Source organism: Rhincodon typus, chromosome 17 (assembly GCF_021869965.1).
Source record: "Rhincodon typus isolate 14 chromosome 17, sRhiTyp1.1, whole genome shotgun sequence".
Lineage (NCBI taxonomy): Eukaryota > Metazoa > Chordata > Chondrichthyes > Orectolobiformes > Rhincodontidae > Rhincodon > Rhincodon typus.
In genome coordinates, this window is record NC_063348.1 from 42,855,575 (window position 1) to 42,879,627 (window position 24,053).

General features: G+C 40.5%; 1 protein-coding gene across 2 annotated transcripts in view; it reads right to left on the minus strand.

Moving 5' to 3' along the window:
- Positions 1-483: 483 nt before the first annotated feature.
- The window catches only part of LOC109928544 (transmembrane protein 263-like), a 203,840-nt gene continuing 180,270 nt past the window's right edge, over positions 484-24,053 (minus strand). The window contains exons 1-2 of one of the 2 annotated variants that reach the window (XM_048606921.1): positions 20,047-20,071; positions 484-1,880 (exon numbers count right to left, since the gene is read on the minus strand). In XM_048606921.1, coding sequence (XP_048462878.1) covers positions 1,594-1,845 — 252 coding nt within the window. In that variant the 5' untranslated portion in view covers positions 1,846-1,880; positions 20,047-20,071 and the 3' untranslated portion in view covers positions 484-1,593. Of the gene's footprint in view, positions 1,881-20,046; positions 20,072-24,053 lie in introns of those variants that run through there. The other variant, XM_048606920.1, reaches the window with a different exon arrangement.

The following is a 24,053-nucleotide window of genomic DNA, read 5'->3' on the forward strand; positions in this document are numbered from 1 at the left end:
ATTCTCTGGAAATACTGGCTAGACCCACTTCTTGGAGCTAGATTATTTTCACAACACAATTAAACAATTAATCTCAATACTTTTTGCAACATAATTCATCCTCCCAGAGAGATCCTAAATTCCCATCAGTTCAGCAGCTGATTGTTAAGAGATTTCAGGGTTTTCACCATTGTTCTTTCTGGAAGATTATTCTGTAAATATGTCAGTTTGAATGATTTCATGCTTTTGGTTCAGATTTTGCTCTGTGAACTAACGTTCCTGTGTACTCCTATTGCATTTTCATTTAAAGTAATATTTCAGAATTAACATCTTCATTTCCCTTACTACCTTATACAAATTCTGCCTTGGTTAGTGACTGCATTTAAAATGCAACCTATACCCATGTTCAAAGGAAAATAAACTGCAACAATGATTTTTCCAACACAAGTATACTGATACTTAGGAATTATTGAAATGCACAAATTATATGAAGCTGAATACAAGTTGGCGATTTTCAAACTTTATTTCCATTAAAATACAGACTTACAGTCTAATTCATTGCTTTCAGGTGTCACATTTGCAAAAATAGTTCTATTATAGACAAAAACTAAATATTTTGCATTTTGGTCAACAGCAATCAATTTTCTGTTTCAGTCTTAATACATAAACATTACAGAAATATCAGGTGTACAGAAAAAAAGTGACAAAGGCAAATGTGAAGCACAACAGAAAGGAAACAGCACAAATCACAAATGGGGTCATAGTCAACATTTTATTCTAATAACCTGCTGAGCCAGTCATTTATAGCAAGGTACAGTAGTCAAACTATAGTGAAGAATAAGGCTATGCCAACATGTAACCTATGCCAAAGCATTATAGTGTTGCATGTTGCTCCCAGTGCTGAGCTAGTTAGGCATGTAAAATAGTACAAACAAGCAAAAAGCTAACTTGCTGCAAGTAGGAAATACTTTTAAAGACTGGATACTAACTTTACCCAATACAATATTCAAACTTATCTGCCACTGATACATTTGAAGCAACATTCGCCCGATCGTGTCCTGCTTAAAACTGATAAAAAGCAAAAAAGTCAGAATACTAAAAATTAGCCCCATTATCATCAACAGGAACAAAACAAGCATATAAAATGCTGCAGGAACCAATACATATATACACTGGTGGCAGAGAGGAGAAATCATTTTTTCTTTTGATGGCAACAAATGTTTCATTGCCCTCTCTAAAAAAAATTCTGTACATTTCAGTTGAAAGAATCATCACTGGGCATGTTCTTTATGCATGGTGTGATTACTGTCAATTTTGATGCTGTCAATGTTTATGTCAGAAGCCCAGAAACAATGCTATACTTTATCAATGGTGACTGTAGCATGGAACCAATGGCTCAGTTTGTCATTTACAGCATACAGTGAAAAGATATGACATGAGAATTGCACTGGTGATGAGGTCAGGCAGGGAGCAAAGTTTTCCAGAAACACAAAACTCACTTGGTTGCCCCTTTAAAAAAATACCAAGCATGTACAAGTATCTAAGCATGCCCAGGTATACTTAAGTCATGATGTTTTTTTTTTAAAGGAACACGTACCCTAAAAACTTAGTCAGTCAATCAGATTTGTCCTTTTTTTTGGGTGTAAAAGGAACCTTGCTGGCAACTGCTGAGCCTACAGCGCTGACTCCACCGGTCACTGCTGACACACTTCCCTTCACCAAGCCGGCACCTGCCACTGGCACAGTGGTCACAGCTGTTTTGGTCAGCTCCAGACTTTTGCTTCCAACCCAAGCCACACCTCCAAGTGTTGCACCTACCGCTCCCTTTGTGATACTGTAAAGTCCACCAGTCACTCTCCAGATCATTCCTGGCTCTTGTATGCCAAGATCCTTCTTGGATTCTATGGGAATGATTCAAACATATGATTACTATATATAAGGCAGCTTTAAAACAATATTCATAACAAATTCATTCCTAGACTGTACTATGTAAAAAGAAAATGAAAAATAAATTAAGTGCATCGAAATACATTTAAGCTCATCATACAACTGCACTAGTCATAACTGACACCTGACTCTCCCTTCCACCAATTTCTTCCAACGTTTTAAATCAGTTACTTTTATTATTCCATGACAATACACGGATTACACTGAGTGCATAGATTCTATTTCAAATCAACATTTATACCCATGACATGCAAAAATACTCAATTTAAAACTGGATACTTGACATACAGTTGCAATTCATAGCTCTGATTTAAATTATTGGAATTATGGGACACCAGTGTAATGCTACTTTTACCCAATTTCAAAAAAGGTCTCACTATTGCAAATATACATTAATATTACCATTGATGACTATTCTCATCTCAGAAACAACTTTTCTAATGTAGTTGATTTTAATTTGCCTCAGTAATTAAGATCACCCACTTACAATCTTAAAAAGTCTGAAAAAAGTCAACTGTCTTCTATAATCAAAAGGCAGTGGTGTAATGCTAATGTCACTGGACTAGTAGTCTAGAATCCCAGGCTGTAATATCTCACTTTGTAAATAATTAAGACTGAATAAAAATTAGTTCTTTTATTTCTTCAACTGGCTTTCAGGAATAGAACATGGTAGAAGCAGATTAACAGTTTCAAGAAGGAATTGGATAATTATGGAGTCAAACAACTGACAGGGCAATGGGGAGAAGGAGACAAGTTGGACCAGCTAATAGGTCAGAGTCTCCTTTACTGACATAATCATTCTATGATTTTCTGCTTCACGCTCTCAGCACTTAAAATCTTTCATACATTGAGATGTGCCATACTCACTTTTTCAATTATTTATAATCCAATTCAATAACTTGGATGAGAATGATTGTGTCATCTATAAATTTAGCAAAGATAGACAGGCAACAAAGTTAAGAGGCAGACATAAGCAGTCCGAATAAAGGCAAGTTAAGTGAGTGGGCAAGAAAATGGCAGATGAACTGCAATATGGGATCTTGTGAAAATGTTCATTTTGTCAGGAAGAACAGCAAAGCAGACAGAACTTGGAGGTACCGAGGGATCTGGATGCACTAATACATGAATCACCACAGTAGTAAGTAGGTACAAGTGATTAGTGAAGCATACAGAAGGTTTTCATTGTTGGAAAGAGGAATGGAATATCTATAAAAGTAGAATAGTGATGTTACAGTTGGAAAGGGCCTCAGTAAGGCCATATACAATCTGCAGTGATCTTATTGAAGTATGTACAATCCTGAGGGTAATTGATATGGTGGTTGCAGGAAACGCACTTAATCTTCAGGATAAGACTAGAACTGTGACTCAAGTTTTAGCAGGGAAAATTATCTTCCAGCATCTCTTTCCCACAATGTAGTTGATTGTACAGGCAGCACAGATGAAACTGGGTAAAGGTAGCATCACTCATGTGCCCCATAATTCCAGTCATTTAACGTATATTTCTGTCAATTAAGTTGTCCCGATACATCAACCTTAGTATAAAATAGCTGCCATTTTTCACTTGCAGAAGTACTAACGCCAAACAAATGTATACAGTATTGATATTTTCATGAGCTTGCAGTAATAAAATTAAATGAAACTGTTCAACGTTCAGATTATTTAGACAGACAATCTGTCAACAAATTCAGTACCATCATTTGTTGGCTGTAATAGTCAATTGGCGATGACCATATGCAGCTTGTTTAGATCTAACTGACTTTTGCAATCAAAGTACTGTTCTTATAATAGACTTGTACTTATTTAACACCCATTATGGTTTCCACATTTCTCAAAAGATCTGCGGTGATTAGTTATTTTTTTTAAAAAATTGCTGCCAATTGGCCCATGCGCAATGAAACAATAGTCAGATAGCCAACATCGCCTAAAGCAGATTAAGAAATAAATACTGTCCAGATTTTGGGGGATACGGAGAACCCTCTGTTCTTTTTTGATATAATACCACAGACCTTGAGATGTTTTATAACTAAAACAAGGGGTTTTAGAAGGGAAAAAGAGTAAGCATCTGTTCATTGCAACCAGTATCAGTAAATTTAACTCTGTTGCAGTAGACAGCAAATCTGTTACATTTAGGGTACAACTGGAAAGCAACGAACATCAGAAATCTCTCTCCAAGTCTCAAGGTAGTAACCTTCACACCATATAGTCCCATCTAAAATAGCACAAGTGTGCCTATATCAGATGAAGTACAACAGTTAAAAGGTAACTCAGCATCGCCTTCCAAGGGTAATTCCCAGGGCATCAAATGCTGGCCTTCCTCATCAAGAACAAATAGAAAAGGATACAGGTAAATAATGCCATGGAAATCCTACTTACAAAGGATAATAAATAAGACATCAAAAATCAGCAGTCAAAATACTGAGAGGGTCTCAGTAAACAGAGTTCAAATTGTCATTCAATATATTTTTGATGAGTTATGCTGAATTATAATCTGTAGATTTCAAAACATTTTGAAGACCACTTGTGATTGTCAACAGTCTACATATCAATTCTTGCCAAATCTAAATATAAGATTATCATTAACCATTATACTCAATATTTTGCAGGTACTCATCATTTCACAGCAGTTTGTTATTTTCTGCATTGCACATCTGTTCAAACTCAGCCAAACTGCACATATTATCACCAACGTGGTTGGTGAGGCCACATTTGGAGTATTGGGTACAGTTTTTGGTTATCCTTTTATAGCAAAGACGTAGTTAAACTGGAAAGCGTGCAAAGATGATTTACGAGGATGTTGCCAGGACTAGTTGGCCTGAGTTAGAGGGAGAAGTTAGCCAGGATAGGACTTTAATCCCTGAAACATAGGGGAATGAGGGGTGACCTTACTGAGGTGTTTCAAATCACGAGGGGCATAGATAGGCTAAATGCATATAGTTTTTTCCCAGGGATAGGGAATTGAAAACTAGAGTGTATAGGTTTAAGATGAGAGGGAAAGATTTAAGAAGGACCCAAGAGGCAACATATTCACACAGAGAACTTTATTCTTTCACAGGAGGAGGGCGTCACTGGCCAGGCAGCATTTATTGCCCATCCCTAATTGCCCAGAGGGCAGTTAAGAGTCAACCACATTGCTATGGGTCTGGAGTCATATGTAAGTCAGACCAGGTAAGGATGGCAGTTTCCTTCCCGAAAGGACAGTGGTAAGGCAAATGGGTGTTTTCAACAATTGACAATGGACTCACAGTCATCATTAGATTCTTAATCCCAGGTATTTATTGAATTCAAATTCCACATCTGCCCTAGCATGATTTGAACCCAGGTCCCCAGAACATTATCTGGGTCTCCGGATTAACAGTTCAGCGATAATACCATTAGACCATCGCCTCACCTGAATGGTATGTGTATGGAATGGGCTGCCAGAGAAAGTGGCTGAGGCAGGTACAACAGCAACATTTTAAAAAATTTGGATAGGTAAATGAATGGGAATTGTTTAGAGGGATATGACCCAAATGCAGGCAATTGGATCCAACTGAGTGGGCACCATGGACCAGTTTGAACTGAAGGGCCTGTTTCCATGCTGAATTACTCTTACGCTAATGGCTCGAGTAGTCGCTCCATAGTACTTCATACTCGCTCCGTTTCCACAAGTCAATCTTATGGTTGGACCTGTGCTTGCACAAAGAGGTCGTTATTTATGTTATGTTGACCAAATGCTGACCCTATAATTTAGATAAGACATATGTTAGCCTCCATGTTCAGCTTTAGTATTAAAGTTGCCTTGGTTGCACTGCTCCTCGTAGTGTACTGCCACAGCAGTATTATGTTCAGAGTTAATTTTTCAAGAGCATTTGAAAAAAGAAAAAAAGTGAATTTAGAACTTTAATAGCACGTTTTCATAAAATAGACCCATTGAGGCAATATCTAAAAATTGTTACTGTAACTGTATTAGAGAACATAATTCATAAATGGACAGGGAAATATCTTCAAACCAGATTATTAAATATCAGTAGTAGCTAATAATGACAGTAAGCCCTCAACTATTTAGCAAAAACTGGATGCAAAATACATTGGTAACCATCTTCAATTTCCTATCCCCAAATGAGTGAACATAGTCACATTTGCTATTATTAAAAAAACTGCAAATATCTAAGTTATTTGCATTAATAACTGGGTAAATAATGGTTTGTGCAGGACACTGAAATGTCCAAAAGTTCATCTTCATTTTCTATTAAATGACAGAGAGAAAGGGGAATAGAAATCAACGCAATTTTTGAAGGCTGGGAGGAGCTTCAAGAGGAAGCTTCTTTTCAAAAAAGGGTTTTGAAGAGGACAAGAGTGCTTACAGAAAAGGCAACCCCAATTCAGTGGGCATCATTGATTAAATACTGCAATAATTTCTCTTTATGTGAACCAGTCAACAACATTTTTGTTGCAAATAACAAAAAGATTAACAAGTAACAATACACTTTTTATGGGAAATAAAGAAACACAAGGTGCATGATTCTATGGACTCGCGCCACCCTCCCCCCCGCCAAATAAAAATGCCGTGAACACTGTCACAATAAATTGGCTTTTCACACCAGTGACTGCAACCAAGAACATTAGAAACTTACTTTCTTTAGAACACTTCAAATAAACTACAGCCTTGATACTTTTAGGCACCACTCAACAGTGTAGTATTTTTCAAGTTGTGAACATTTGATTCTATTTCCCTCTTTGATGGGGAAATGTAATACTTTAGTTCAATACAGATTCACATTTTGCTGTCCTCAGTGGAATAAACAACAGAAATATGACAATGAGGTCGAGATAGAATTATTCTTTACATTTGGAAAGGACTGAACAACTCCCATTGTGACAAAATTTTGCAACCCCTTAAGATAATCTTGAAGGAGGTTTGAAAGATTGTTCCAAGACCACAATGTATTAGTTCAGGGCACTGTGACTCAGTATGGTACAAAAATTGAAAAAAAGATTGCTGAAGGCATATTTGGGACAATGAGAAATCTAACCTTGCCGTAGAGGACTGTTGTAATTATGGTGCAAGGTTACAATTCTGTCTGAAAGTAAATAAAATCATGACCCTAGATAGTGTAACATGTGTACTTTATGTATATTTTAATAGCATTTACATTGGAATTTTGGAATTTGAGCAGGTGACACTGGGTCTTGAGAGTCTCAAGAGGTTTAATGATTAACTTATTAGGTGCCACAGCATAAATTCTAAAAATATGTCTCTAAAATGGATTTGAAAGCAAACTCAATAGGTTAAATAGAGACCACAGCCAAGGAAATGGCCGAATGGGAGTTGCAGATTGGAAGGGAGTTCTTTTTCTAGATTGGCATTGGTGATTCATCAGATTTCACTAGCAACTAAGCCATAGCAGCCAAAATTACAGATTTGGTCAGAAATTCAGATGCTACCATTGCTAAGGGAACTTCTAACCAATAAAGTGTGTATATTCTTAGCAAACATCTGTGGCAAATTATATCCAGATCTGCAAGATCAGTAAAATTGGTCACTGGAAGATTGATTGCTGCCAAATACTAGACTGAGGCTGTAGTAAATCCAAAACTACTTCAGGAGTCTGGAAAATCTTGAATGCTCGCATGATAGATTTTTAAATTGAACTTGGGTGGTTATTGAACAGGAAGACCAGGAGTTGTATTCAATTGGTGTAAAAAGACAGTACATGGAAGATGAATGGAATAAGGCTGAAAGAAAATACCAGCACCACAACAGAAATGCAAACTGGAGATTAACATATTACTTCCACAGCTGAATCAGAGCAGCAACTGTTATTGTTAACTCCGAACGTGGATACAGAAAAAAAAATCCTCAAGTCACATTCCCTAATGTAAAACTGGTGTGAAACGGATGAGCTAGCCCAATAATACTGTTCCAGTGGTAGGTCATTAGTGTTAGAGTGGAATAAGATGAAGCCTATTATTTCTCAATTTCTATCATCCCCAGCAGGAAGGAATTGGCTGAAGAAAATATGGTTCAACTAGTTCTGAAGAAGAGTCACTGAATCTGGAATGTTGAGTCTGCTTTCTCTCCAGAGTCTGCCAGACCTGCTGAGTTTCTCCAGCAATTTTTTTTGTTTCAGATTCACAGTATCCACAGCTACTTATTTTATAGTTCACCAGCCTGATTATTTACACTTGTGATTAGTACGAGAATGTCTGTCACTGACAAAAATGACAAGATAGTCCAAAGTAGTCTCTAAACAAGGAGAAAAAACCCATCAAATTAGCTGTCACAATGCTGAAGACAACAAAGGACAATGCACAGGTGACAGTTTGCAATATGAAGCCAGTCTTTTAAGCACAGTTAGAAGGAAGGGGCTGGACAGATTAGAAAGAACAAGGCAATTAGGGGAGTTCAAAACCAGAAGCATAGGTTTAAAGGTCAGATGGGAAAGATTTAAAGGGCACCTCAGGGCAACTTTTTCCACACAGAAGGTGGTGCATATATAGAACAAGCTGCCAGAGGAAGAGGTAGATACAGTACAGTTACAACATTTGAGAGATGTTTGGACAGGTATATAGTTAGGAAAGATTGAGGGATATGGGCCAAAACTTCAAAATCTGATCAGAGTTACTAGTACAGGAGGCATTAATAAACGGTTGCTTTGTAAATTTTTTCACAGATATGGTGGTATGGCTCCTTAAAAACTATACTTTTATTTTAATGCCAACACAGGTTCTCAAGCATAAAACAAACTAACTGAATGAATTAGTTTTACATGCACATCATTCCACGATGAGTTTAAATTTACTTCTGCACATGGATTTTCCAATTAATTTTCAACAGCAGTCCTGAGCATGAACTTTTAACCAAAATCTCCAACATGGCCACAGCTTCAATAGCTTAATTAACTGCCCTAGCATTCTGCTAGACCACAAAACAGTTGGTTTCACGTCTTGATTACAGAGTACCCTGATAATTGCTGCTGCTCAGCTAAATAACTCACATGCAACCAAATGCATGCTTCCATACAATGTGTTTTATATTACACAAGATTACTGGTGGCAAATATGAACTGCTGAAATTTCAGATTTCTTGACTACGCTTAGATTCACTATTCCACAGATTAAGCATGGTTATTAGAGGCTCGCCATCATTCTCTGACCTCATGTCATCAATATTTTAAGAATAAAATCCACCACTATAAAGTACACAAGAATCGCTTGCTGGAAATGAAATTTCACACTGCGGATTTTTGGGGTCATTGTCAAGGACACTGTGCTACAGGTATGTTCCCAAATAATTATCTGAAATTTAGGGTTGTCAAAGATAAATTTAAGATTAGCAGTTCTGCATTTTAAACTTTCAATAACAATGCAAAGTCTATTAAATCAATAAAATACTACATTTAGTAAAATAAGGGAGGTTTTCCTAATTCACTTATGCTCACAGCACAGCTGTATCAAACTCTGCTCTGCAGCGTGAACAGTTGGATCCATAAAAACAAATTATTTGCTTTCATCCGCAAAGGAATTCTCCTGTTAACAGATTGTTTTGTCCAGGAGACTCCCTTACATTCCCTCAATAATTCAATGCCCCCATATAAGCCAGTACCGTAAACAGTCAAGTGTTATCCCTCCCTCTTAATTCTGCCATTATTTCTCTCAAAAATAAACTTTGCCCCACCATCCATGCAAACTACTGTCTGATCACCAACCTCTTTCCACTTCCAAGTTCTTGAACATGTCGCCCATCTTTCCTCAACTCCAAACTGAATTCCTCTAATCAGGTTTGCATCCATGCAAACCATTCAATGAGCTCTCCACAAAAGACATCCGACAAGACTGTGACAAAAGTGAACTTCCCCTCATCAACTCATCTAGAGTGGAGTCATACACCATGGAAACAGACCCTTCAGTCCAACCTGTCCACGTCAAACATAATCCCAATCTAAACTAAACCTGCCTGCCTGCTCCTAACCCATATCCCTCCAAATCTTCGCTATTCATGTACTTATCCCAAGTGTCTTTTCAAAGTTGTAACTGTGCCCACATCCACCACTTCCTCAGGAAGTTCATTCCACACGCAAACCACCTTCTAAAAAAAAAATCTGCCCTTCATTTTTTTTTTTTTTTTTTAAAAACCTCCATCCTCGGGAAAAGACAACTATCACTAACTCTATCTATATCTCTTATTATTTTATAAACTTCTATAAAGTTGCCTCACAACTTCCTTTGCTTCAGTGAAAAATGTCCCAGAAGGGAGAGAGAGGGAGAGGGGAGGGATGCAGGCCCGGGGGAGGGAGACAACTTAAGCATTTTGCTGCAGTAAGGAGAGATGTATAGCAGCTTCTAAACCCCAACAGTTACTGAAAGTTAAACATCCTGGTTCTGTGGGAGCTTGACTCCACCCCTTCATGCTGCTTCTATTGTTCCAACTTTTAAAAAACCCAGGTCTCAAGCTGTCTACTTTATTGGTTTGGAACACTTGGTACCTCTGTATTAAGCTCCTTCATCTAAAAAGAAAGGACAAAATACAACTTTTAAAGTCATTGCACTGTCACAGTGGTTCAACCAGCTCCAACAACGCACAGGCAGTTAGTTTTAATTTAAATAGTGAAGGTGAAAGTATCTTTTTCAAGCTTGAAAAATGACAGGTACAAAAAATGTAAGTGGACGAAAACACAAAAGCTGTTCCTGTTTTTCTTGCTTGAAACTGACAAATCTGATGGACGTTGAGTATTCCTAAGTAGAAAGTGGATTTGTTGCTGAATATGCTTCGTTATACATGTAATTTTCAAATCTGCTTCCCACAGAAAGAGGCAAAGAAATCATTAACACAGTAACGCAGACAGCAATTAAAGTCAACTCCTTTTTCAAATGTTTGTACAAAATCACACAATCTTCGGTTGGTGAAAGCAGAGTCATGGAGAAAAACTCTCAACTTTAATCAACATGCGAGCACTCAATGCCTCTTTGCAGGTCAAGCTCATGGAACAAGTGTTAACTTCAAAGCTGCTATTTTTTCCCCTGTTGAATTCAGTGACTGTAGTCAAGATGCACAATGGGAATATTAGATTTATCCTCACCACAGAAATTGAGATTGATTCCACTCTTCTGAAGAAATCAATATTTCTGGGTCATCTGCTGATGGGCCAACTATCTCAACAGTGCCCAAGGTTCTTTTATACCAGTATCACTTCTGTTCTCGAGAAAGTTTATTACATTATTTCTGTCAGCCAGAACCAGCAAAATGCAGGTCAATCGTGGCCAACTGAAAAATCTTCCAGTGATTGGATTCACAGTTAGATTTGGAAATTTTTCTTCCCCACCCACCCCCACAAAAGAGAGGGAGAAAGGACATGGTTGATGGATAACAATAATCTAAGGACACTATCACAGGTATTTCTCGTGCTAACCTTGTTACTACAATAATTTGGAAGTCGATGCATCAGGAGGCTCAGAACAGGATGAAAGGTTGATGCGTTGCTGCTCCATCTAAATAACAAATTCTTTAAGAATTAAGTAGCTCACAATAGCCAACAGCAGTGTATGGGTAATATTTAGACATATTCAATGAATTTTATCTGCCACTTGCCAGCTTATAAATACTGGCCAATTATCACTTGAAGAAGAAAAGATGATCCAGCCATCTCCCAATTCTTCAATGGCAATGTGGCTGCTGAGAAATGGCTGAAATCTTTGGGACAGTTTCCTTGAAAGCTACATTACCAAGAGTACGACCTTTATATGAACCAGTTTCATAATCTAAATGACATTTGTCTATCAAGGGAACACAGACGAAAAGCACACCTTCCCCTTTTACTAATAACAAAATTGGAATCATCTGTGATGATCACAGTTCAATATCCTGCAAAAAAAAACCTTACCTTCTGGCATCATTTCCAACAACTGCTTGCCGGGCAATGAAATCTGATCTTAATGACAGTACTTAAGGGTACAAATCCCCCATAAAATCTTCTTAGCTAATTGAGGATGACATTTGACTTAAAATATAAGGCACAAGATATTCACATATAAAATGCAAATGTATCCATGCATCAATTGTAAGACATTTTAGATTATAGATGTAATGTTGAAATGCTCAGTGTATAATGCACTATGACAGTTAAGTGCTAATTTTTAAAAACACTGCTGGTTGACTGTGTACAGCCAAGCTCAAATGCTTTCCCTACACCGATTCTCGATCTGCACTACTTTGGAAAGCCCTACAGGTAACTATTACGTGGAAATTCAAAATAAATGCACTCGCGAAAAACATGGCAGTTGCCTATGTTTCTTTTCAGCAGCAAACTTCACAAGATTATATGAACAATCTAGTACTACTAAAAGACTCAAAGAACATTCCTCTGAAGACTATGTTTCCCATATGTTCATTTAGCTACATGTGTCATACTTCAAAATGAACTGGTTTAAAACAGGGATCCCAAAAGTGAGAGTTGGGACCTCAAGTAGCATCATAACCTAAAATTTTGGGTTTGTGAACTCCAAAGGTAGCAATGACTGCTGAGGAACTCTACCCACTTCCCTTACTGATAGGTCTTGTCCCAGCAACCCCCACCGCCCCCCCTTCTGTCAGATTTCATCATGACAATTTTCAAGCCTCAAAACGGTAGCTCTCCCTTAAAACACTAACACTCCTCTTGTCATTCCCCATCAGAAAAGTATGCTCTTATTCAGGAAATCAATCTCAGCCAATATTGAAGACGACGTTTTTTGCACCGAAAGTGAAATGGGAGAGTAAACGTGCACATTACTCATGTTCCAAATGATGTTCTACTGTTTGTTGTCAGTTTTAGAGTAGCAGTGGTGTGGCAGCATATTATCACTTCAACCTTTTCACTGGGTAGAAGAGATCTAGGAGAACGGAAAGGGAACCTCAGGAAGGTATTCTGCTGGGACGTGCACAACTGGCCATTAGGCAAGGGTAAGATTCCATCAGTGGCGAAAAGGTCTCCCAAAACTCAAAGTAAATTCACAGGAAATTGAACATGTGTTTTTTTTAATAAAACAAACAGCAGCCTGCAAGAACCTACAAGGCTCAGCACCTTCATAAATGAAGACAAAGCTGAACCTAATTTAACACGAAACAGAAGTAAAAAAAGTGTTAAGAAAACCTTCTTCAGATCACCATGACAAAATAATTATCTTTTAATAAATAAGTATAAAATTGTCCAAGGCTCACATATACAAAGAACAGGTTCTGAATAAGGGTCACTGGATCTGAAATGTTAACTGTTTGGTCTCCAGATGCTGCCAGACCTGCTTCCTGAATGACCATGTGGATAGCGTGAGTTATTACAGCTCCTTTTACTTTAAGACTTGTTTAGAGTGTCACAGTGATTTTAAGCTTGAAAATTCTTATACAGCATTGCCATGTTTAGTTTAAATTTGTCTTGAATATGTAGATAGTGCAGACTCTTAATATACAAGATGAAGAACCAGCATTAAAAACGGACAATAAACACCTTTACACAACAATTCAAAACCATCTCCACAACAACTGGAGAACCAAAAGAAAACTTTACAATAGTTAAAAAATAGACAATTTTGCATTATCCTAATTTAACTGCTGTCACATGATTGTAAGATAGCATTAAAAATAGTTAAATAATGGGACAATAAACCTTGAAAATTGACAGTATTTTCCACAACCAAAATATCCTGGCCCCTTCCAAACCTATATACAGCCTTTCTGATTTCCAACATTGAAAGTATTCCATTTAAAAAGTTAATTTACTTTTTCCTAAATAGTGTTACTTCCCCTGCACAAACTTTCATACTTGAAGATAAACAATTTCTCGAGCCTGCTGATTAGGTGGAAGGTTTGTACAATTTTCTGACATCCATTTTGATGAAGATGTGGAAGCAGAAGAAAGAAGAGGCTAAGCAGATGTTCAAGTGGATGAATAGCCTCCACACATTGGAATATGGCAACATTCCAGAGATTAGAAAAAATGGGGCACTGTGCTCATGTTGTTCCATCTTAGCTGACAAACCTACCTGGAACTTGAACTTAAAATTTACAAAGACCTGAAGATTTGGCCTTGAGGATGAATCCCCACTTTGTCAAAAATAAATGCATATAGGGCTCAATTAGTATTAGGAATGCAAAAATCCAGGATGCTCCAAAGTAACTACCTGAGCTAGTAGGAACTGCCGATGCTGGAGAATCTGAGATAACAAGGTGTAGAGCTGAATGAACACAGCAGGCCAAGCAGCATCAGAGGAGCAGGAAGGCTGAGGTTTCGGATCGAGACCCTTCTCCAGAAATGGGGGAGGGGAATGGGATTCTGAAATAAATAGGGAGACAGGGGGAGGCAGATAGAAGATTGATAAAGGAGAAGATAGGTGGAGAGGAGACAGACAGGTCAAAGAGGCGGGGTTGGAGCCAGTAAAGGTGAGTGTAGGTGGGGAGGTAGGGAGGAGAGAGGTCAGTCCAGGGAGGATGGACAGGTCAAGGGGGCGGGATGAGGCTAGTAGGTAGGAGATGGGGGTAGGGCTTGAGGTGGGAGGGGGGATAGGTGGGAGGAAGGACAGGTTAGGGAGGCGGGGACGAGCTGGGCTGGTTTTGGGATGCGGTAGCGGGAGGGGAGAGTTTGAAGCTTGTGAAAGCCACATTGATACCATGGGGCTGCAGGGTTCCCAAGCGGAATAGGAGTTGCTGTTCCTGCAGCCTTCGGGTAGCATCGTTGTGGCACTGCAGGAGGCCCAGGATGGACATGTCGTCTGAGGAATGGGAGGGGGAGTTGAAATGGTTTGCGACTGGGAGGTGCAGTTATTTAGTGCGAACCTAGCGTAGGTGTTCTGCAAAGCGGTCCCAATGCCTTCGCTTGGTTTCCCCAATGTTGAGGGGGCCACAACGGGAACAGCGGATGCAGTATACCACATTAGCAGATGTGCAGGTGAACATCTGCTTGATGTGGAAAGTCTTCTTGGGGCCTGGGATGGGGGTGGTGGGGGCAGGTGTAGCACTTCCTGCAGTTGCAGGGAAAAGTGCCGGGTGTGGTGGGGCTGGAGGGTAGCGTGTAGCGGACAAGGGAGTCACGGAGAGAGTGGTCCCTCCGGAAAGCAGATAAAGGGTGGGGAGGGAAAAATGTCTTTGGTGGTGGGGTCGGATTGCAGATGGCAGAAGCGTCGGAGGATGATGCGTTGGATCTGGAGGTTGGTGAGGTGGTACGTGAGGATGAGGGGGATTCTGTTTTGGAGCTGGCTGTGGAGGCGGTGGGCGGAGCAACGTCGGCTGTGGGCGGAGTTGCGTCGGCGGTGGGCGGAGTGCCGCAGGAGGTGGCAGCAGCGGTGACAGTAGGCGCGTCCTCGATGTCTATGGTGTTGGCCTCGGAAATGGAGGCGGGGGCATCAGCAACGGCGTCGATGGCGTTTGCTGTCCCGGAAGTGGTGTACCCGGCGGCGGAGGATGTGAAGTCATCCGTGGTTGCTTTGACAGTGGCCACATGGCCAATGGCGGCGGGCACGTTGTGGGGAAGGTCCCGAGTAGGGTTGGGGATTTGGGAGGTGAAGGAAGCCCATTTTGGGTGGTAGGCACCAGTAATTTTACTGTACTTACGGTTTTGTGTGTCCAATAAAGCTGAGTAGAATTGAGTGTTCAGGTTGTGGATCCTACGAAGAATAAAAAACAGGAGAGGTCCTTTGCAGGTCTGGGAGAGGGAAGCTCTGAGCTGGGGTAAGCTTGATTGTAGTGCCAAGAGATGCCAGCGCATCGCTGCAAGTGTGTTTCAGGAGTCGCAGGGAGAAACGCTTCTGAAGGATCTCAATGCTCTGAATGTAGACATTGTCACGGTTGGGGCCAAATTGGGAAGGCCTGAATGTGGAATGTAGTCCATTGGGGATGATCTGGTTCTGGGCTTGCTGTGGAGGCGGTGGGCGGAGCGACGTCGGTGTCAGCTGTGGGCGGAGTTGCGTCGGCAGAACGGGGTAGGAGGCGGCAGCAGCGCCGACGGTAGGTGCATCCTCAGTGTCTATGGAACCGCAGGAAGTGCTACACCTACCCCCTCACCCCCATCCCAGGCCCCAAGAAGACTTTCCACATGAAGCAGATGTTCACCTGCACATCTGCTAATGTGGTATACTGCATCTGCTGTTCCCATTGCGGCCTCCTCTACATCCTGGGCCTCCTGCAACAACGATGCTACCCGAAGGTTGCAGGAACAGCAACTCACATTCCGCTTGGGAACCCTGCAGCCCAATGGTATCAATGTGGACTTCACAAGCTTCAAAATCTCCCCTCCCCCTACCGCATCCCAAAACCAGCCCAGCTTGTCCCCGCCTCCCTAACCTGTGCTTCCTCCCACCTATCCCCTCCTCTCACCTCCCACCTCCTACCTACTAACCTCATCCTGCCCCCTTGACCTGTCTGTCCTCCCTGGACTGACCTATCTCCTCCCTAAATCCCCACCTACACTCACCTTTACTGGCTCCATCCCCGCCTCTTTGACCTGTCTGTCTGTCTCCTCTCCACCCATCTTCTCCTCTATCCATCTTCTATCCGCCTCCCCCTCTCTCCCTATTTATTTCAGAACCCCCTTCCCCTCCCCCATTTCTGAAGAAGGGTCTAGGCCCGAAACGTCAGCCTTCCTGCTCCTCTGATGCTGCTTGGCCTGCTGTGTTCATCCAGCTCTGCACCTTGTACATCTCAGATTCTCCAGCATCTGCTGTTCCTACTACCCCCTTATAGATTTTACATTCCACTTGGCAGTATGTTGCTGCTCTGGTTACCATATATTGTAGAAAATTAGCTCACAGCATTGCCATTTCAAAAGTCCTCAACAATGATGCATATCAGGCAGTTCGTATTCACAAAGAAATTGCAATGGACTCTTCTTTCGAGCATCTCAAACTTATTGCTCATTTTTGCTTGTTTCACAAGTAGGAAGACACCTGACGCCCTACTCAGGGTATATTGTTTCAAAAAACTGTCCTCTTCTGTGTTTAGCAGTATTATGCACATTTGGTGACTTTCCATTTTAACTAATGTAAGCTCATGAATATAAATTGAACTGACATTTTTCTGCTCCACTGATTGGGATTTTTCAAAGGATACTGCATCTAGGAGATTGATAGGGAAAAGGATGAAACCGTGGGCAACACAGGTTATTTAAAAACCAGCAAAGCCAGTGAGCCAGTGCCTTGGGAACAGCGCAAAGAACATTTGTCATGCAAGTCTTGCCCATAAGTTAACAATTTCTAACATGAACTCTCCAAGCACAGTTTGTGATGGAACGCTTCATACTTCATCTGTAAATAGGTGAAAGACGTTAATTCCAAATACACTTATTCTGAAGGACAAAAGATGATGGAGAAATCTACAAAACAGATCTGATTAATTAAAACTACATGCCTTGCAGGAGCTTTCTCATCATAAATGCAACATCCAATCAGGCAGGAATCATGAAAAGGGCAATGACAATAATTAGATTCATTACAGATACTTATCTCCACATAGAAATTTATTCTGAATCTTCAATACATATGCAGGTGTGACAAAAAAAACCGAATACAGTTGGTGCATTAGAACCTAAACGCAATGAGGGGCAGATTTCTTTGCTGCTGTTATAGGAGAAATTTAGAAACTTAGTTTATGCTGTTGGTTCTCAGAGCAGTTGAGCCCAATTCCTCTTAGTGCCAGCAAATATCAGTCAAAGCAGGTTCGCAAGCAGCAGTACTTAACAGTGGGAATAGATGGACTTCGAGTTACTCAGCTGCAGTGACAGATGAGCACCCATCATTCAAACTGACGGACTTCTAAGTCTGCATGAGTCATGCAAGTACAAAAATTTTAGGACTAATTGCACACAAGTTAGATAGAGATGACCAAACTGATCCCTCATCAGGTTATGCTCATCAAAACATCCTAGATTGGCAATGAAAATGAAAATTGTTGCTGACAAGGAAAAAAAGTAAAGAAAAATTTCAGTGCCTATTCCTTCTCCTCAAAAATCTTCATAATGCTAAATAATGTACACAATTTTACAGTTTAAGTTACATTCCTGTATTTTTCTACAAGAGATTTCCTCGTTTTAAAAATTACTTGGTTCCTCAGATGCCTCTGTATTGCTGGTTGCATACAATTAGTACAAGACCATTAAGTAATGTTGAAACAAACCATAGGAAAATGTAAGATCCAGGCACCCAAGATTTATGGGCCACGCATGACATCCACGTCAGTAACACAGATGTATTCACTTTGAAGTTTGTGCAGTATTCATTCTAGCATTTGAGGGTCGTAAGACCTTAAAAAGGCATGTTAGGTGAATTGTGTGTAAAGGGAAAGGTGCAAGTCACAGTAAAATTAGAACATAGAACAGAGAACATTACAGCGCAGTACAGGCCCTTCGGCCCTCGATGTTGCGCCGACCTGTGAAACCAATCTGAAGCCCATCTAACCTAAACTATTCCATTATCATCCATATGTTTATCCAATGACCATTTAAATGCCCTTAAAGTGGGCGAGTCTACTATTTTTGCAGGCAGGGCATTCCACGCCCTTACTACTCTCTGAGTAAAGAACCTACCTCTGACATCTGTCCTATATCTATCACCCTTCAATTTAAAGCTATGTCCCCTCGTGCTAGCCATCACCATCCGAGGAAAAAGGCTCCCACTGTCCACCCTATCTAATCCTCTGATCATCTTGTATGTCTCTATCAAGTCACCTCTTAAGCTTCTTCTCTCTAACAAAAACAGTCTCAAGTCCCTCAGCCTTTCCTCATAAGACCTTCCCTCCATACTAGGCAACATCCTGGTAAATCTCCTCTGCACCCTTTCCAACGCTTCCACATCCTTCCTATAATGCGGTGACCAGAACTGTACGCAATACTCCAAATGCGGCCGCACCAGAGTTTTGTACAGCTGCAACATGACCTCATGGCTCCGAAACTCAATCCCTCTACCAATAAAACCTAACATACTGTACGCCTTCTTAACAACCCTATCAACCTGGGTGGCAACTTTCAGTGATCTATGCACATGGACACAGAGATCTTTCTGCTCATCCACACTACCAAGAATCTTACCATTAGCCCAGTACTCTGTATTCCTGTTACTCCTTCCAAAGTGAAACACCTCACACTTTTCCGCATTAAACTCCATTTGCCACCTCTCAGCCCAGCTCTGCAGCTTATCTATGTCCCTCTATAACCTGCAACATCCTTCCGCACTATCCACAACTCCACCGACTTTGGTGTCATCCGCAAATTTACTAACCCATCCTTCTACGCCCTCATCCAGGTCATTTATAAAAATGACAAACAGCAGTGGCCCCAAAACAGATCCTTGAGGTACACCACTAGTAACTGAACTCCAGGATGAACATTTCCCATCAACCACCACCCTCTGTCTTCTTACAGCTAGCCAATTTCTGATCCAAACCGTTAAATCACCCTCAATCCCATGCCTCCGTATTTTCTGCAATAGCCTACCATGGGGAACCTTATCAAACGCTTTACTGAAATCCACATACACCACATCAACCGCTTTACCCTCATCCACCCGTTTGGTCATCTTCTCAAAGAACTCAATAAGGAATTATTCATTCTCAGTGCACTGGAAGTTACATCCATGTCTCAAACAACAGTGCATTCTATATTACAAAATCTGATGGCACTCAATTACTAATGAGCTTTTTCAAAAAGGCTTAAGCATTGTGTTCAATTCTGGGCACCACGCTCTGGCATTTGATTTATTGTTGGCATGTGTACTGAGATAGTGAAAAGTGCTGTTTTGCATGCTGTACAGGAAGATCATACATTACAAAGTGCATCAGGGTAGCAGAACAGAGTGCAGAATACAGTGCTATTGGTGCAGGCGCAGAGAGAGAGATCAACTTTCGTATTTGAGGGGTTACAGAGAAGATCTACTACAATGGTCCCTGGGAGGAGCGTTTACAATTCTTCATGGACCAGAGAAAAACAAAAGAAACATTAGACATAGAAAGAACACGTATTTGGCCCATCAAGCCTACTCTTCCCTGGTGGCTTAAATGAGGAAGTACAAGGAAATAAGACTGACCAGATTTCTTCTGGAGGGATACTCCAGATGGCAAAAATGGGCTCCAAATGTCCTGTACCATTCACTGTATGATTCCAATGGTGTAATTAAATAATTTCTTACCTGAATCAACATGAAGCAGGAGTTAAGAGGAAGCCTGTGGGGACAGGAAAGGAACCATCCTACTTAATGATCTGATTTGAGAATTAAACACTACAGGCTCATATTGTTTGAGTACACATTAATTTCATTCAACTTCTCTTCCATGCTTCAAAGCCTGATGTACTTGGTAACATTTCTTTTCATAGGAAATGGATGGATGGATTTTACAAGAACAGCATCAAAACTACAGAGGAAATATTCTGGCTTAAAAGGATTTTTACAAGAAAACATTTAATAGGTCAATTACTGGGATAGCTGTTTTAGGCATAGGATTGAACAGGTTGGGCTGCACCTGAATTTAGAAGAATGAATGATGATCTCATTAAACCCTAAGATTTGGAGACTTGACAAGATTTATACTGCAAGGATTTTGTCCTTAATGGGGAATGTATACAAGGGGACACAGTTTAAAAACAAAGGGTCTCCATTTCGAGTTAAAGCGAGGAATTTCTTCTGAGGATCATTAATCCTTGGAATTCTCTTCTGCAGTGATCAATAGAAGTTGGGTCTTTGAATATATTCAAGTCCAAAACAGTTTAATTAATTGATTGATTGGTTTATTCGATGAGGGGAGGGAAGAGAGGTAGGAAAGTGGAGTCAATGTCCCAATCAGGTCATCAATAAGACACAGAAGCAGAAATAGGCTACTTAGCCTATCAGGTCTCCTCGGTCATTCGATGAGATTATGGCTGATCTGATAACACTCAATTCCATTTTGCTGCATTTTCCCCCCGTGACCCTTGAGTCCCTTTCTAATCAAAACTCTCTACTTAAGTCTTTAATATACTTAAATGACCCAGGCGCAGCAGCCCTTTGCAATGAATTCCACAGATTCACTACCTTCAGAAGAAATAGCTTCTCATGTGTCTTAAATGTGTAACCCTTTGTTCTGAGGTTATGCTCTCCGATCTTGGACTCTCCCACAAGGGGAAACAACATCTCCAATATCTACCTGTCTAGTACCTTAAGAATCTTGTATATTTCAATAATGTCATGCCTCACACTTCTAAATTCTAATGAGTACAATCATAGAATCCCCAGTACACACAGGAGCCATTTGGCCCATCACGGATACACCGATTTTCTGAAGCACGTCCCACCCAGACCTTCCCCCTACCCCCACCCTATCACTAACATGGCTAACTCACTTAGCCTGGATACTACGGAGCAAGTTAGCACGGCTAATCCACCTGACCTGCACATCTTTGGACTGTGGAAGGAAACCACAGCACTTGGCAGAAACCCACACAGACAAAGGGGAGAATGTGTGAACGCCACACAGTCATCCAAGGCTGAAATCGAGCCTAGGTCCCCAGAGCTGTGAGGCAGCAGTGCTAAGCACTATGCCACCCCAGTACAGGTCAATCTACTCAATCTCCCCCCATGAATTCATCCATCCATACCCAGCATCAACCTGCAGAACCTTCTCTGGACTGCCTCCAATGCTCGCATATTGCTCTTTAGTTGAGAAACCCGAAAGTGTTCACAACATTCCAGCTGTAGTCTAACTAGTGCCATGCTTAGTTTTAGCAAAACCTCCCTCCTTTGAAACTCCATTCCCTTTCAAATAACAGCCAACATTCCATCTGCTTTCCATATTACCTGAACTCGGATGCTTGCTTTTTGTGCATTATGAGCAAGGACTCCCAAATCCCTTATCTCTAGTTTTTTGCAGTTTTTCTGCCTTTAAAATGATGCTCAGTTCCTCTTTCCTTCCTGCCAAAGTGCTTAAACTCTCATTTCCCCACATGCTGTTCCAGTTACCAAGTTTTTATTTACTTGCTTTACCAGTCCATATCCCTTTGCAAACTGTCATCCTCACAACTTGCCTACCCACCTATTTTTCAGTCATCCTCAAACTAGCTATAGTACATTCACTTTGTAAATAATTGTGGTCCCAGCACGGATCTCTGCAGTGTTCCATGAGCTACAGGTTGCCACCTTAAAAAGGCACCTTTTATCCCAATTCCTTTCTATTAATTAGCCAATTCTCTCTCCCTGCAAACATGCTACCTCCAATACCTTGGGCTACTTAAGCGTCCATATGTGGTACCTTATCAAATGCCTTCTGAAAACGCAAGTCACTTTATCTTCCTGCTAGTTACCACTTCAAAAGAATTGTCAAATTTAATCAGGCATGATTTCTCTTTCACAAAGCCGAGCAGACTCTGCTTGATAATATTATCTGTTTAAAACTGCTTTATTACATCACTTAAACACTAACATTTTCCCAATAACAGGCGTTCAGTTAGCTGTTTTTTGTCTCCTTCCTTTTATAAAGGAAGGTTTTACTTGGGAAAACTGCCAGTCTTCTGGGACTTCAACAGAAGAGGTTTCTTGGAATATTACGACTTGTGCACACATCATCTCTGTAGTTAATGCCTTTAATTTCCCAGGATTTCATCCCATTAGGTCCAGAGGACTTATCAGTCTTTAACCCCATCAGTTCCCCTTACACTCTATCCAACGATATAGTTTGTATTTCTTTCTCCTCCTCTTTAGGATTATTTAATGGTTTTCAAATGCTTCTACTGCAGAGGCTGCTGTAGAGTATTATCCTACTCCTCTGTCATTTCCTGGTTCTCCATTATTTCATAGACGTCTCAGAGAATTGGGCTTATGTTCACTTTGACTTCTCTCTTCCTTTTTCTTCATTTAATGAAGCTCTTGCAAGTAATATCAAGATAGACCACAAGTTTCGTTTCAAAGTTTGCCTTCTCCCACTGTATTTTTTGGTGGCTTTTTGTTGCTTTAAAAACTTTCCAATTCTCTGGCTTGCCACTAATATTTGGCACAATGTTTTTTTCTTTGAATTTCATGCAATCCTTAAATTACTCGGTTAACCATTGTTGGATTATTCCTATCCTAGAATCCTTCTTCCTCACTGACTGCACCCTGAGCCACGAATTATTTTCTTGAACATATGCCATTGCTCCTCAACCATTTTGGCTGCTAAACTCTATTCTCAGTCCACTCCAGCCAGCTCTGCCCTCATTCTCTTGCAATAGCCTTTATTTAAGCTGAATAACTGAAGACTAAATTTAGCACGCTATGGTCACTATTTTGGAGGGGATCTTCTACTCACATTTATTAAACCTGCTTCATTTCACATCACCAGATCCAAAATACCCTGATCCCCAGCTGGATCCACAATATATTGTTCCATGAAACTGTCCCAAATAGACTGAATTCCTCATGGCTACCTTTGCAAATTTGATTTTCCCAATTAACATGGAGAATAAAGTCACCCACAGTTAATGTACAGCCTTTGTTACCTGTCTTCATGATCTCCTAATTTCTGTCCTATTGTACAGCTACTTTTGAGGGACCTTGAAACTACTCCAATGTCTTCTTGCCTTTTTTTCAAATCTCCACTCATGGATTTTATATCTTCCAATCAATGATCATTTCTTACGAACTTACTTTTATCCATACCACCATTGCTACTTCATCTTTTCTTTCTTGTCCTCTTGAAAAGTTACATTCTCCTGAATATTTAGTTCCCAGCTTGGATCTCCTTGTAACCATGTCTCCGTAATGGCTAGAATTACCTATTGACCTGCATTTGTGCTATTAATTCACTTACTTTGTTCCAAATGCTGCGCTAAAAGGAAGACATGAATTTGGCTGATTTACACTGAAGAACCAAGTACAAACTGATGACTTTATTTTTACTTTAGGACTAGAAATATTCAACAACCCTACTTGCCAATCAGCTTCTTTCTCTGCAGCCAGTGTCACTGCATGTAGACATCTCATAGCCCACTTTTCATCCTCTCCCACTCAGCTCACACTCTGGAGATAGCAGGAACTGCAGATGCTGGAAAATCCGAGATAACAAGGTGTACGGCTGGATGAACACAGCAGGCCAAGCAGCATCACAGGAGCAGGAAGGCTGACGTTTCAGGCCGAGACCCTTCATCAGAAATGGGGAAGGGAAGGGAGTTCTGAAATAAATAGGGAGAGAG